Genomic DNA, 11,381 nt, shown 5'->3' on the forward strand with positions numbered 1-11,381 from the left:
CAGGAGGCCACGCCGTCGCAGCGCGGCGCGCGAGGAAGGCCGACGGAGCGCCCGCGCAAGGATCACCGCTTTTGCGCGCCGATGATGCAGCCGCCGCAACAGAGCCCATTCAACGGCGCCCATCCCCTACCCCCACGGTACCGAACCCATCCCCTACCCCCGCGGTACCCGAACCCATCCCCTACCCCCGCGGTACCCGAACCCACCCCCTACCCCCGCGGCACCCCGACCCATCCCCTACCCCCGCGGTACCCGAACCCATCCCCTACCCCCGCGGCACCCCGACCCATCCCCTACCCCCACGGCACCCGAACCCAGATGGTCGATCTCGCAGGCGCCGAGGCGTACCAAGTCGGGATCGCCACTCGCTGGCCGCTCGCGCCGCTCTGCCCGCGGCGGACGGAGTTCGCGCTCTTCTCGCGCACGACGCTGCCCCTAGAAGCGGACCGCGTATTCTCGTCTCCCCACCCGCGCTGTAGAGGGCACGGGCTCACATGTACTCCGCCGCCATCCGCTGCATGCACTCTCTCCGCCTCTCCTCGCGATATCTCCCCATATCTCCCCATATCTCCCCATATCTCTCCGCCTCTCCTCGCGCTCACGCGGTGCTCTGACTACGCCGCACCACCACACCGTCCCTTCCCGCCCGGCCCTCGGCGTGGTCGGCACTTTCTAGACACTTCCTAGACACTTCCTAGACACTTCCTAGACACTTTCTAGACACTTCCTAGACACTTCCTAGACACTTCCCTGACCTCGGCGTGTGCAGCACGCAGGCTGCCCAGATCTCCCCACATCTCCCCATATCTCCCCAGATCTCCCCATATCTCCCCATATCTCGCCATATCTCGCCATATCTCGCCATATCTCCCCACATCTCCCGCCCCGACCTCGGCGTGGTCAGCTCGCAGGAGGATGTCGCGCGGGCTGCTCATGGCCGTCACCAAGTGGGGCTCCGCACCCAACGCGCCGCACGTGCTGCTCGCGACGACGCACCTCGAGTCGTGGGTCGGCCCGGTGCGCAATCTCGAGGAATCTCGGGGAATCTCGCGGGATCTCGAGGAATCTCGGCGCACCTCGAGTCTTTGGTCGGCTAGGAGGCCAACGGCGAGGTGCTCGCCAACCGGAGGCGGCAGCTCGACGAGAGGACCCGAGAGGACCCGAGATGACCCGAGATGACCCGAGATGACCCGAGATGACCCAAGAGGAGCCGAGAGGGGCCGAGATGACCCGAGATGACTCGAGATGACCCGAGATGACCAGAGATGACCCAAGAGGAGCCGAGAGGGGCCGAGATGACCCGAGATGACCCGAGATGACCCGAGAGGACCCGAGATGACCCGAGATGACCCGAGATGACCCGAGATGCCCCGAGATGACCCGAGATGACCCGAGATGACCCAAGAGGAGCCGAGAGGGGCCGAGAGGGGCCGAGAGGAGCCGAGAGGAGCCGAGAGTCCTCGAGAATAGGTCTCAGCTCGCCGAGGCGGGGGAGATTGCACGAGATTGCGGGGAGATTGCACGAGAATAGGTCGCAGCTCGCCGAGGCGGGGGAGAAGGTGGCGAGGCGCGCTGCCGAGGCGCAGTGCTGCCTTGCGGTGTTGGCCGGCGACATGAACTGGAACGACGCGGACGGCGGGGACCCTCTCGAGGTGCTGCAATCTCCCCGCAATCTCGTGCAATCTCGTAATCTCGCCGTGTAGGCGGGGACCCGCTCGAGGTGCTGCAATCTCCCCGCAATCTCGTGCAATCTCGTAATCTCGCCGTGTAGGCGGGGACCCTCTCGAGGTGCTCCGTGCGACTGCGGGGGGCGGCGGCTGGAGGGATGCGTGGCAGGCGGTCGGCGGCTCGCTCCCTAGACACTCCCTAGGCACTTCCTAGACACCTCCTAGACACCTCCTAGACACCTCCTAGACACGTCCTAGACACCTCCTAGACACCTCCTAGACACGTCCTAGACACCTCCTAGACACGTCCTAGACACCTCCCAGACACTTCCTAGACACGTCCTAGACACCTCCTAGACACCTCCTAGACACTTCCTAGACACTTCCTAGACACTTCCTAGACACGTCCTAGACACGTCCTAGACACGTCCTAGACACCTCCTAGACACCTCCTAGACACTTCCTAGACACGTCCTAGACACCTCCTAGACACTTCCTAGACACCTCCTAGACACTTCCTAGACACTTCCTAGACACTTCCTAGACACGTCCTAGACACCTCCTAGACACGTCCTAGACACCTCCTAGACACCTCCTAGACACGTCCTAGACACGTCCTAGACACCTCCCAGACACTTCCTAGACACGTCCTAGACACCTCCTAGACACCTCCTAGACACTTCCTAGACACTTCCTAGACACTTCCTAGACACTTCCTAGACACCTCCTAGACACGTCCTAGACACGTCCTAGACACCTCCTAGACACCTCCTAGACACTTCCTAGACACGTCCTAGACACCTCCTAGACACTTCCTAGTCTCCTAGACACCTCCTAGACACCTCCTAGACACCTCCTAGACGCCTCTCTTTGCGTGGCAGGCGGTCGGCTCGCCACAGGAGAGCAGGGCGACGATGGGCTGGAACTTCCGGCTCGACCGCTGCTGCTACGCCGAGACACTTCCCAGACGCACTTCCGGGGGGTAGACTCTTCCGAGACACTTCCTGTAGGCTCGACCGCTGCTTCTACCTCTGCCCGCCGCCGAGGACCGGCAGCAGCGTGCCGCAGGTGCAGCCCACCGCTGTGTCGCTCGTCGGCAAGTCGCAGCCGCCGTCGCTGCACGGGCGCACGGTCGAGACGCGGGGCGGCAAGCGGCAGAAGCTGCTGCCGTCCGACCACCGCGGGCTGCTGGTCAGCTTTGCGCCACGCCGCGCGGGTGCGGGCTGGGCGGCCGAGCTGGACTGAGGCGCGGGAGTGGAGGCTGGAGGGGGGCGGAGGGGAGCGGGGGGGGGGGGGGGGGCTTCTTTTGGATGGGGTTGCACGGCCGTTTGCTTCTCCAGCACCGGGCAGGGGGAGACAGAGGTGCTGCAGAAGACGGGGCCCATACAGTGAGGCACCGTTAGCTTGTGGCGTCGCGGGGGCACCTCAGTCTTTTCCACGGGTTGACTACGTTAACCGCTCATAGTACACTTTACACTGGTAGCCCCGACTAGGGAGTTTTGGACTTCCTCTCGTTCCGCTCCCAGCGACGCGATTGCTCGCTTCACACCCTTGTAGTGAGTGACTGTCGAGAATCGGCGGCGTCCCGGGCACAACCTCGTCCTCGAGGACGTTAAGTATGCGGAGCGCCACGTGCAACGCTACGAGTCGTGGCGTGCGGGCTCCCCTCGGCACGTCTGCGTCAGCGGGTCCGGCCCGGTGAGGATCCGCTCCTTTGCCAAGGTCTCCTTGTCCTTGAGCTCCTTCACCTCGTTGGCCAGCACGGCGTACGTCGACATCAGTCCAGACGCGCCAGCGTAGTCGCCCCGCTCGTTCAAAGCCGCCATGCTGGCGAAAGTCGCCTTCACCTCCTCCTCCTTGGCCATACGCTGGTCCTGAGGGGGCGGGCAGACAGGCGTCACGCAAGCGCCGGAAGCAACCAAAGGGTTGAGCGCGTGTGGCCGGAATGCGCCCGGCTAGATCTATTCCCATCCAAATCGGGTAAGGGCTGAATGTTATCTAGAGAAAGTCACCTGGTGCACCTTGGCATCGTGCATAACGTCAAGCATCACCTGGAGCCCACAGTCCAGGATGCATGTGAGCAGATTCTCACCCCTCCCCATCCATGGCATCCTTAGATGAGGAGGGGGGGGGGGGGCGCCTGCTGTTGGTCGGCGCGAACGCGGCTGCTGTCGGCGTGCTCGTGCGCCGCCCGCAACGCCTGACGGGTGGCGACGCGGAAGTGTGAGAGGCAGCGCATCTCGAAAAGCGTCCGGAGAGTCTCAGAGAGTCTTTGGAGCTCACCTCGAGGTACTGCTTGCCCCCCTCGAGGTGCCGCTCGTACGCCTTGGCCTGCAGGAAAGTGGCCAGGATTCTCCGAATCATCTCCGATCACCTCCGATTATACCCCAAGAGAGTTCGCTCCTGCTCCACGCAATACTCGAGGGCGGACATTTGCGCGCCCCTCGCCGGCGGGTTGTACACTGGCGGCGCGCGCTCAATCATCTGCAGGTGCGTCTCGTACGTGCGCCGCGCCTGGTCAGAGATGGACCGAACTGTGGGTGCGTGCGAGGTTGCTAAAAGCGCCCCCTACAAACGCCGCCTGCGCTAGATTGCTCTTCTGCGTCGCGATCGCCGCCGTGTCAATGTAGGCGAAAGCGTGCTCCGAGAGCGAGCGCAACCATGGAGAGATGATCGACTGCTGCACCTACATGGTTCAAGTGCAAGGGCGAGAGGCTCGCCGTTTTGCGGTTTAGCCCCACGCGCAATGCTAGGTCCAGTGTGCGTGAAAATGTCTAAGCGCGATGCTATGCGTGCCGCGCCGGAGTCGGCTGAGTCGACTGCAGCTGCAAAGCCAGCGGCGGCGGTTGCGACGATGGTGGGCGCAGCAGCGCCGGGCTGGCCTGCGGGGTTGTCCCCGACATCGTTGTGGCGGGAACCGCAACAACCCCAACCACCTCAGCCGGTATTGTCGGCGGGGTCGGCAGCGAAGTCCCACCCTCGTCGTGGTTGCGGGCGCGCGTCGGGACTCCAGCGGGTCCAGTGTCGGATTCGAGGTGAGCCGCGTCCTCGCTAGTGGGCGTCGCGGCGCGCGTCGCAGGGACCTCTGCGGCAGCCGGGGCGGCCGCCGCCGCATCAGGGGCCGCCGCCGCCGCACCAAGGGCGGTGGCCGGGGCCGGCACAGCCGTAGCCGGCGCCGCTGCTGCAGGGCCCGCCGCCTCCGCTGCCGCGGGCGCCGCCGCAAGCGGCGCGGCAGAGGCGTCATGCGCCGGTCCCATCGCCGGCGTCAGGGCAGTCGAGGGGGGCCGGACAGGGACGCCGCGAGGCGACCCCACTGCTGGAAGCACGCGGGGAGAGGCGCGAGGCGATCCCGCCGCCTGCTGCACGCGGGGCGACGCGCGGGGCGACGCGCGCGGGGACCGCTCGATCAACACCGATGCTGCCGATGCGCCCCCGCAAAGCCGAAGCGACGGGCCCTCGAACCCCCCCGCCCCCGCGTTGCAGCGCGGGTCCTTCGACTTGGCCTTGTGGCGGCGCAACGCCTGGGAGGGTGGGAATCTTGTCAGAGCCAAAGTGCGAGAGAGGCGAAGGGCGGTATGGATAGCGGGGAGGCGGGCGGGGGCTGACGAGCATGACTGCGGATAGCATGAGTGTGTCAAGAAACGAGCCAGTCACCGTGTTTGCAGCTTGTTGCGTCGGATGGACAAACGCCTTCCCGCAGCCTGCGCACCGCACCTAAGGAACGAATGAGTAGGGATAGCTGCAAGCCGAAAGCCGAACTGTCCGCCCGATGCTCCCGTGCTGAGTCAGTCAGACCAACGCGCATCCCAGAGTGTAAGGCCCCGCACGCGAGCAGCGAACCTCCACTTCCGGGTAGGCCTCCGCGAACGGCAGGGCCTCCGCGCGCGGCGACTCGAACTCCGTCGACGAGTCCGCAATGAGCTCCGTAATGCCGTCCTCGCCGGCCCAGCTCGGGTCCTGGAAGATGGAGACTTCCCGCGCGCCCTCGCCACCAGCCGCAGCATCGCCGCCCCTGCCCCTTCCCCTGCCCCTGCCCCTTCCCCTGCCCCTGCCCCGTCCCGCCGACGGTTTTGAGCGCTTGGCCGTGGAGCCAGTGCTGGTGCCGCTCGCAGGCCGCTTGCTGCTGCTGTCGCTGTCCCCGGGTAAGCGGCCAACGATCTCGTCCAGCACCGCTTGCACCTTCCCGAGCGTGGCCGCGTTGCGCTCGCTCCCGTTGAGCTTCAGGCTGACTGGTCGCGCAGAGACGTACCTAGAGGTGGCGAAAAGGCGGAGCCGAATGTGAGGCCGAAGATCTGGGAGGATGGACGTTCACAGGCGCGGTTGTGTGAAGTCAGCAAGAGTCAAGGCGATGATTTACCGACGGTGGGGAACGTGATGGACGGCTCTATAGGGGCGCGCACGCTAGCTTCTGGCAGCCCATCTGAATCTCCATGAGGCCGCCGCTCGTCTCGAGCTTGCCGCCCACGATGCGGTCAAGCGCGACCGGGGAGAGCTGCTGGTTGACAAACACCGCAAACTTCTTCAGCTCGTCGAGGAAGAATTTGAGCCGCTTCTCCTCGCTCTGCAAGGCGCACAAACTGGGCGTGATCCGAGCCGTACTGGCAGGGGGCCGGCTAACTCGCGTGAGCGGGGGACAGGCCCGCCGCTCGTGCAGCCGGCACGTCGGCGGGGGCGTGCCCTTCGGGTGCCATCTCAGGCTACTCGGCACCATATCCCCCATCTTGATCCTGCCCCAGTCCTTCTCGTCGTCAAAGCGGTAGTCGTACTCTGTGTAGCCGAGGGTGGAGGACTCGGAGAAGAGGCTTTCCGCCGTGAAGCCCACAGCCGAGTCGGCAATCACCCTCGCCGGCACAGAGTACATGTCGCATGGCTGCGTCCCTCCGTCAACTATCAAGTCGGTCCAGTGCATTCGCACATAGTCGCCAATCTGGACAGGTGCATCGGCAGGGGCAGAGGTGGTCTCCGCGTCGGACTCAGGCGAGGCCGCGGCGGGTAGGTGGTCGGAGAGGTACGAGCTGGTGTGGTGAGCGTGGAGCGGGAGTAGCCCCAGCCCATCCTCCATGGGTTCCATGATACAGCCCACAACCCGCGCGGGGACGGCTGGCGCCTTTTGGTCGACGACGAGGCGGGCAAGTCTTGGTGTTCATCATCGGCGGGCAAGTCGTGTTCATGTGTGAATGGGCGACGTACTGGAGAATAAAAGGGGGGTCGCGCCCGGGTGTGAATGTTGCGCTCATCGCGTCTCTGGTGCGGGGGCCGCCTCTCCCCTTCTGGATCTGTCTTGGCTTTGACGCGGGTGGGCATGAGGCGCGGAATTCGAGGCGCGACTGGCACACGGGCAACGGTCGCACTCTGAACGTGGCCGAGGTGCGTGTCTACACCGATCCCAAACCGACGGAGCCGCCACCGCCCGCGCTGCCGCCGTCGCCACCCTCGCCGCCCTCGCCACCCTCGCCTCCTCCATCGCCTCCATCGCCACCGCCCTCGCCGCCCTCGCCGCCTCCACCAGAGCCGGTCGGGCCCTATGACCTTTTCACCGGATGGGAGGGCTACCGCCTCGGGGACCTCTTCCTTTGGTCAGACCACTACGAGTCGGTTAAGCGGACCACGATGAGCAGGTTCCCAAACTCCCTTGGAGCAAAGTACGTCCGCGCAGGCGGGAGGACGCGCAGCTACGCATCATGCTTAACGTGATTTGCGAAGAGCCCGATGTCCCCGAGAACACGCCCCCCCCAGACGCAGTCGTCGTCCACCTGCGCGTCGGGGACGTCTGGGAACATCACAGTGGACGTATATGGGCTCGGTGCACATGAGCACTTACACGTCAGGGCGCGAGCCTTAGCTAAGATACGCGCCTACACGTGTCGGTGGTCATTTTTGACCCACTTTCCGGGGTTTGCCATCAACTGGTGTGAAGCCGGCAGGGAAAAAGGCGGTGTGTTGAGTATATGAGCGACCCGCGTGCCGTTCTCCCATCCCTCCCTTGGGTTGTCTGTTTTCTTTCTTTCTTTCTTTCTTTTAGCTCGAGGGTTGCTCTCGACTCTGGCCTTTTCGGGTCACGTAGCCACACCTCGCCTCCTCGGTGCGAGTGGCTGCCAGTTCGACTCTGGGGAGGATCGAACCATCAACACGGTGGGACTAGGTGGGAGTGGAGGGCGGCGGGATATGTGGGTGGAGAGGCAGACACGAGACAGACCAGAGCGTGGGCGTGTTCCGTGTTCGGGTGTTCGCGAAACGGAGCTCGCGGGCGGGTGCTTTTGCGGAATGGTAAGCCGTCATTGCCCGGCGCTGCTTGCAGCGCTCTGGGTGGTCGTAGTGGCGGCGCTCCAAGAGTGGTGCTCTTGGGAAGAGGTTCCTCCTTTCCGCTCCCCCCCCGCAAGGCGCGAGACACACACGGAATCTGCCTTGGGCCGCGCGGGAAGGGGGGAGCGCGCGATATACGTGTATACATCTACAATATCTCGCGCTCGAAAGGTGTGTGCGCGCCATTAGGTATAATAAAACCAGCTACGCGAGACGCGGGGCGGCCACCCGGCCGGCACCCCGCTCGAGTCGGAGCAGAGACGCGAGTGGAGCCGCGCGATTCGGTGGGGTCGAGTGGGGAGCCCGCCATTGGTAGCCGTAACGCGTAAGCACCGCCAGGTGAGCAATCTCGATGAGACAGTGTGTACTCGGAGAATCGAGACCGGAGGAGCGTGCGCAACTGGCCAACTGCTGGACACGGTGCTGCGGCGTGAGAGCAGGCCCTGCCGCCCGCCGCGCTTCGCAGATGTGACGAGGAAGAGGATGAGCGGCGTGGAGGCGGAGCGGAAGGCGGCGGAGGTGTACTTGGCCTCGAGCGCAGGCTTGGCCTCGAGGTTGCGTCTGAAGATCAACCACAGCCTTTGCATGTGCGAGGCCTTAGACAGAGCGGCAGGGGGGGATAACCGTGAGGTGATGCTGATGTCGTGGAACTGCGCGGTCGTTCCCAGGCCGTAGGATGCTTGAATATACTTTTTACCACGGACCACCACTGCAGTCGGAGGGGGGCGAGCACGCCACGCTCTACCGGCGCCGGCGCTGTGTCACGAACGGCGAGCTGACGCTCACCCTGCTCTCCACCAGCCAGGCCAAGAGCGAGGTGCCGCTGCCCGAGCTGCTGCACAGGCCGATGCCGCCGCCCTTCCAGGTGCCACTCGCGGCGCCTGCCTACACACGCGCCTCAGGCGGCGAGGAGGCGGGCGGCCGACGCGGCCAGCCCCGCGCAGCGCACGTACGCCGCCGAGACGGGGGCGGGGCAGCGGCGGTGGTGGAAGAGCGAGTCGAGCTTGAGCCGGACGGTGTCGACGGCGGTCTGCATGTACCACGAGCTGGCGTGGCTCTTGGCGACGTACTTGAGGTGGAGGAGGAGGGGCGGCACGATGCGCAGCCCGTGCGACACGGCGAGGAAGGGCGCGGTCAGCCCGACCATCAGGTCGGAGATGGCGGCGAAGGCGAGCGTCGTGTGGGTGCCTACCGAGGCAGAGGACAGGAAAGAGGTTGAGAACGGCCTGAGGCAGACTACTTCATTACAAGAATTCATAATGTACAATTCACAGCCTGCGGCCCGGTGACCGCTTGAGCCATGAGAACTAAGCGTGGCTACCTCGTGTGGTGGGCTGCTCCCATAGAGAGAGTGGGCGAGGGGACTCCGGCGAGAGGTGGGGAGATGCGGGGAGATGCGGGGAGAGGTGGGGAGGTGTGGGGAGGTGTTGGGAGATGTGGGGAGATGTGGGGAGATGGGACTCCGAGGTGATCACACTGCCAGCCACAATGGCGAGAGCAGCACGAGAGCAGCGAACAAACTAGCAGCCGCAGTCGCGCGCTGCTGCTGCCACAGCAGCAGTCTGCTGCTGCCCCAATACGCAGGTTAATGACCAGCATTACTGCCGGGGGCATTCGAGCCGCCACAGCCGTAGGTGGCTGCTGATGACTGGTGACTGCGCGCCTTCCTCGCCCAGCACCCAGATGGCGCGCTCGCGGACGGCGGCGGGCAGCTTGGTCAGCAGCGAGCGAGCGTGCGCGCGGGAGAGGGAGTGGTGCAGGGCGTAGGCGGCGGGGGGGACCAGGATGAAGGGGAGGGGCGGGAAGAGCGAGAGCAGGAGGAGGAGGGGGAGGCGCTGCATGTCGTCGCACCTGCGGGAGATGCGGGGAGATGTGGGGAGATGCCGGGAGATGCCGGGAGATGCCGGGAGATGTGGGGAGATGTGGGGAGAGGTGGGGAGAGATGGAGGCGCTGCATGTCATCGCACTTCCAGAGCCGCGCGTCCTTGAGCGTCGCCTGCGGGAGATGTGGGGAGATGTGGGGAGATGTGGGGAGATGTGGGGAGATGTGGGGAGATGTGGGGAGATGTGGGGAGATGTGGGGGGATGTGGGGGATGTGGGGAGATGTGGGGAGATGTGGGGAGATGTGGGGGGATGTGGGGAGATGTGGGGAGATGTGGGGGGATGTGGGGAGATGTGGGGAGATGTGGGGAGATGTGGGGGGATGTGGGGAGATGTGGGGGGATGTGGGAGATGTGGAGTCCTTGAGCGTCGCCTGCGGGAGATATGGGGAGATATGGGCGGAGATATGGACGGAGAACATGGGCGGAGAACACGGGGCAACAGCAGAGACGTCGTCATGAGGAAATCTCGGCTGGATCTCGGCTGGATCTCGGCTGGATCTCGGCTGCACCTCGGCTGGATCTCGGCTGCACCTCGGCTGCACCTCGGCTGCACCTCGGCTGCACCTCGGCTGCACCTCGGCTGGATCTCGGCTGCATCTCGGCTACATCTCGCCATGCTCAGAGGCCAGGAGCGGGAGAGGCTGAGCAAGCAGGTGGCGGCGGCGGCCCACAGCGCGCCGCGGTAGCACAGGTCGCGCCGCGCCGCACCTAGTCAGGGGGAGATAGCCGAGATCGAGCCGAGAGATCGCGGCAGCAGAGGCGTCGCTGGCTGAGCGGCGTGTGTGTGTGTGAGTGTGCGTGAGTGTGTGTGAGTGTGTGTGTACGTGTCTGCGCGACGCCCCAGCGTGATCTCCGGTCGATCTCGGCTCGATCTCGGCTCGATCTCGGCTCGGTCTCGGCTCGGTCTCCGGTCGATCTCGGCGCGATCTCGGCGAAATCTCGGCGAAATCTCGGCGCAATCTCGGCGAAATCTCGGCGAGATCTCGGCGAGATCTCGCCGAGCAGAGGCACAAAGTACACCAGCGTCAGAAGCAGCGTGAGGGGCGACAAGTCTCCTCCAGCCGCGGCGGGGACGGTTGGGACGCGAGGCGGCGGGCCGCGCTGCTGCGGCATCTGCGCCTCCGCGGCGGCGCCTGTTCTCCACTCACAGTCAAGCCATCAACCACGCGTTGCGCGCTGCTGCTGCATGCGCCTCCGCGGCGGCGGCGCCTGTTCGGTGAGGACTAGTCCCTCGTGAAGCACGCCTCGAGAGTGGCAACGTGGCAACGCGCTCTCTGGCGGCGCCCGAGAGCTTGAGCTGAATCGAGACGAGCGCCTGTTCGCGGCGTCTCTCTCGGCCATCTCTCGGCTCTCGGCGGTCTCTCGGCTGCCTCTCGGCTGTCTCTCGGCTCTCGGCTGTCTCTCGGCTGTCTCTCGGCTGTCTCTCGGCTGTCTCTCGGCTCTCGGCTGTCTCTCGGCTGTCTCTCGGCTGTCTCTCGGCCATCTCTCGGCTGTCTCTCGGCTGTCTCTCGGCTGTCTCTCGGCTGC

General features: G+C 65.0%; 1 protein-coding gene across 1 annotated transcript; it reads left to right on the forward strand.

Annotated features, from left to right (window-relative positions):
* Positions 1–447: 447 nt before the first annotated feature.
* EMIHUDRAFT_445095 (hypothetical protein) lies at positions 448–3,155 on the forward strand. The gene is made up of 6 exons (XM_005771006.1): positions 448–1,017; positions 1,098–1,136; positions 1,539–1,652; positions 1,789–1,836; positions 2,549–2,598; positions 2,678–3,155. Exons 1-6 carry the CDS (start codon positions 916–918, stop codon positions 2,910–2,912), a joined length of 588 nt encoding a protein of 195 aa, XP_005771063.1. The 5' UTR covers positions 448–915; the 3' UTR covers positions 2,913–3,155.
* The last annotated feature ends 8,226 nt before the right edge of the window (positions 3,156–11,381 follow it).

Source organism: Emiliania huxleyi (assembly GCF_000372725.1).
Source record: "Emiliania huxleyi CCMP1516 unplaced genomic scaffold EMIHUscaffold_394, whole genome shotgun sequence".
Taxonomy (NCBI): Eukaryota; Haptophyta; order Isochrysidales; family Noelaerhabdaceae; genus Emiliania; species Emiliania huxleyi.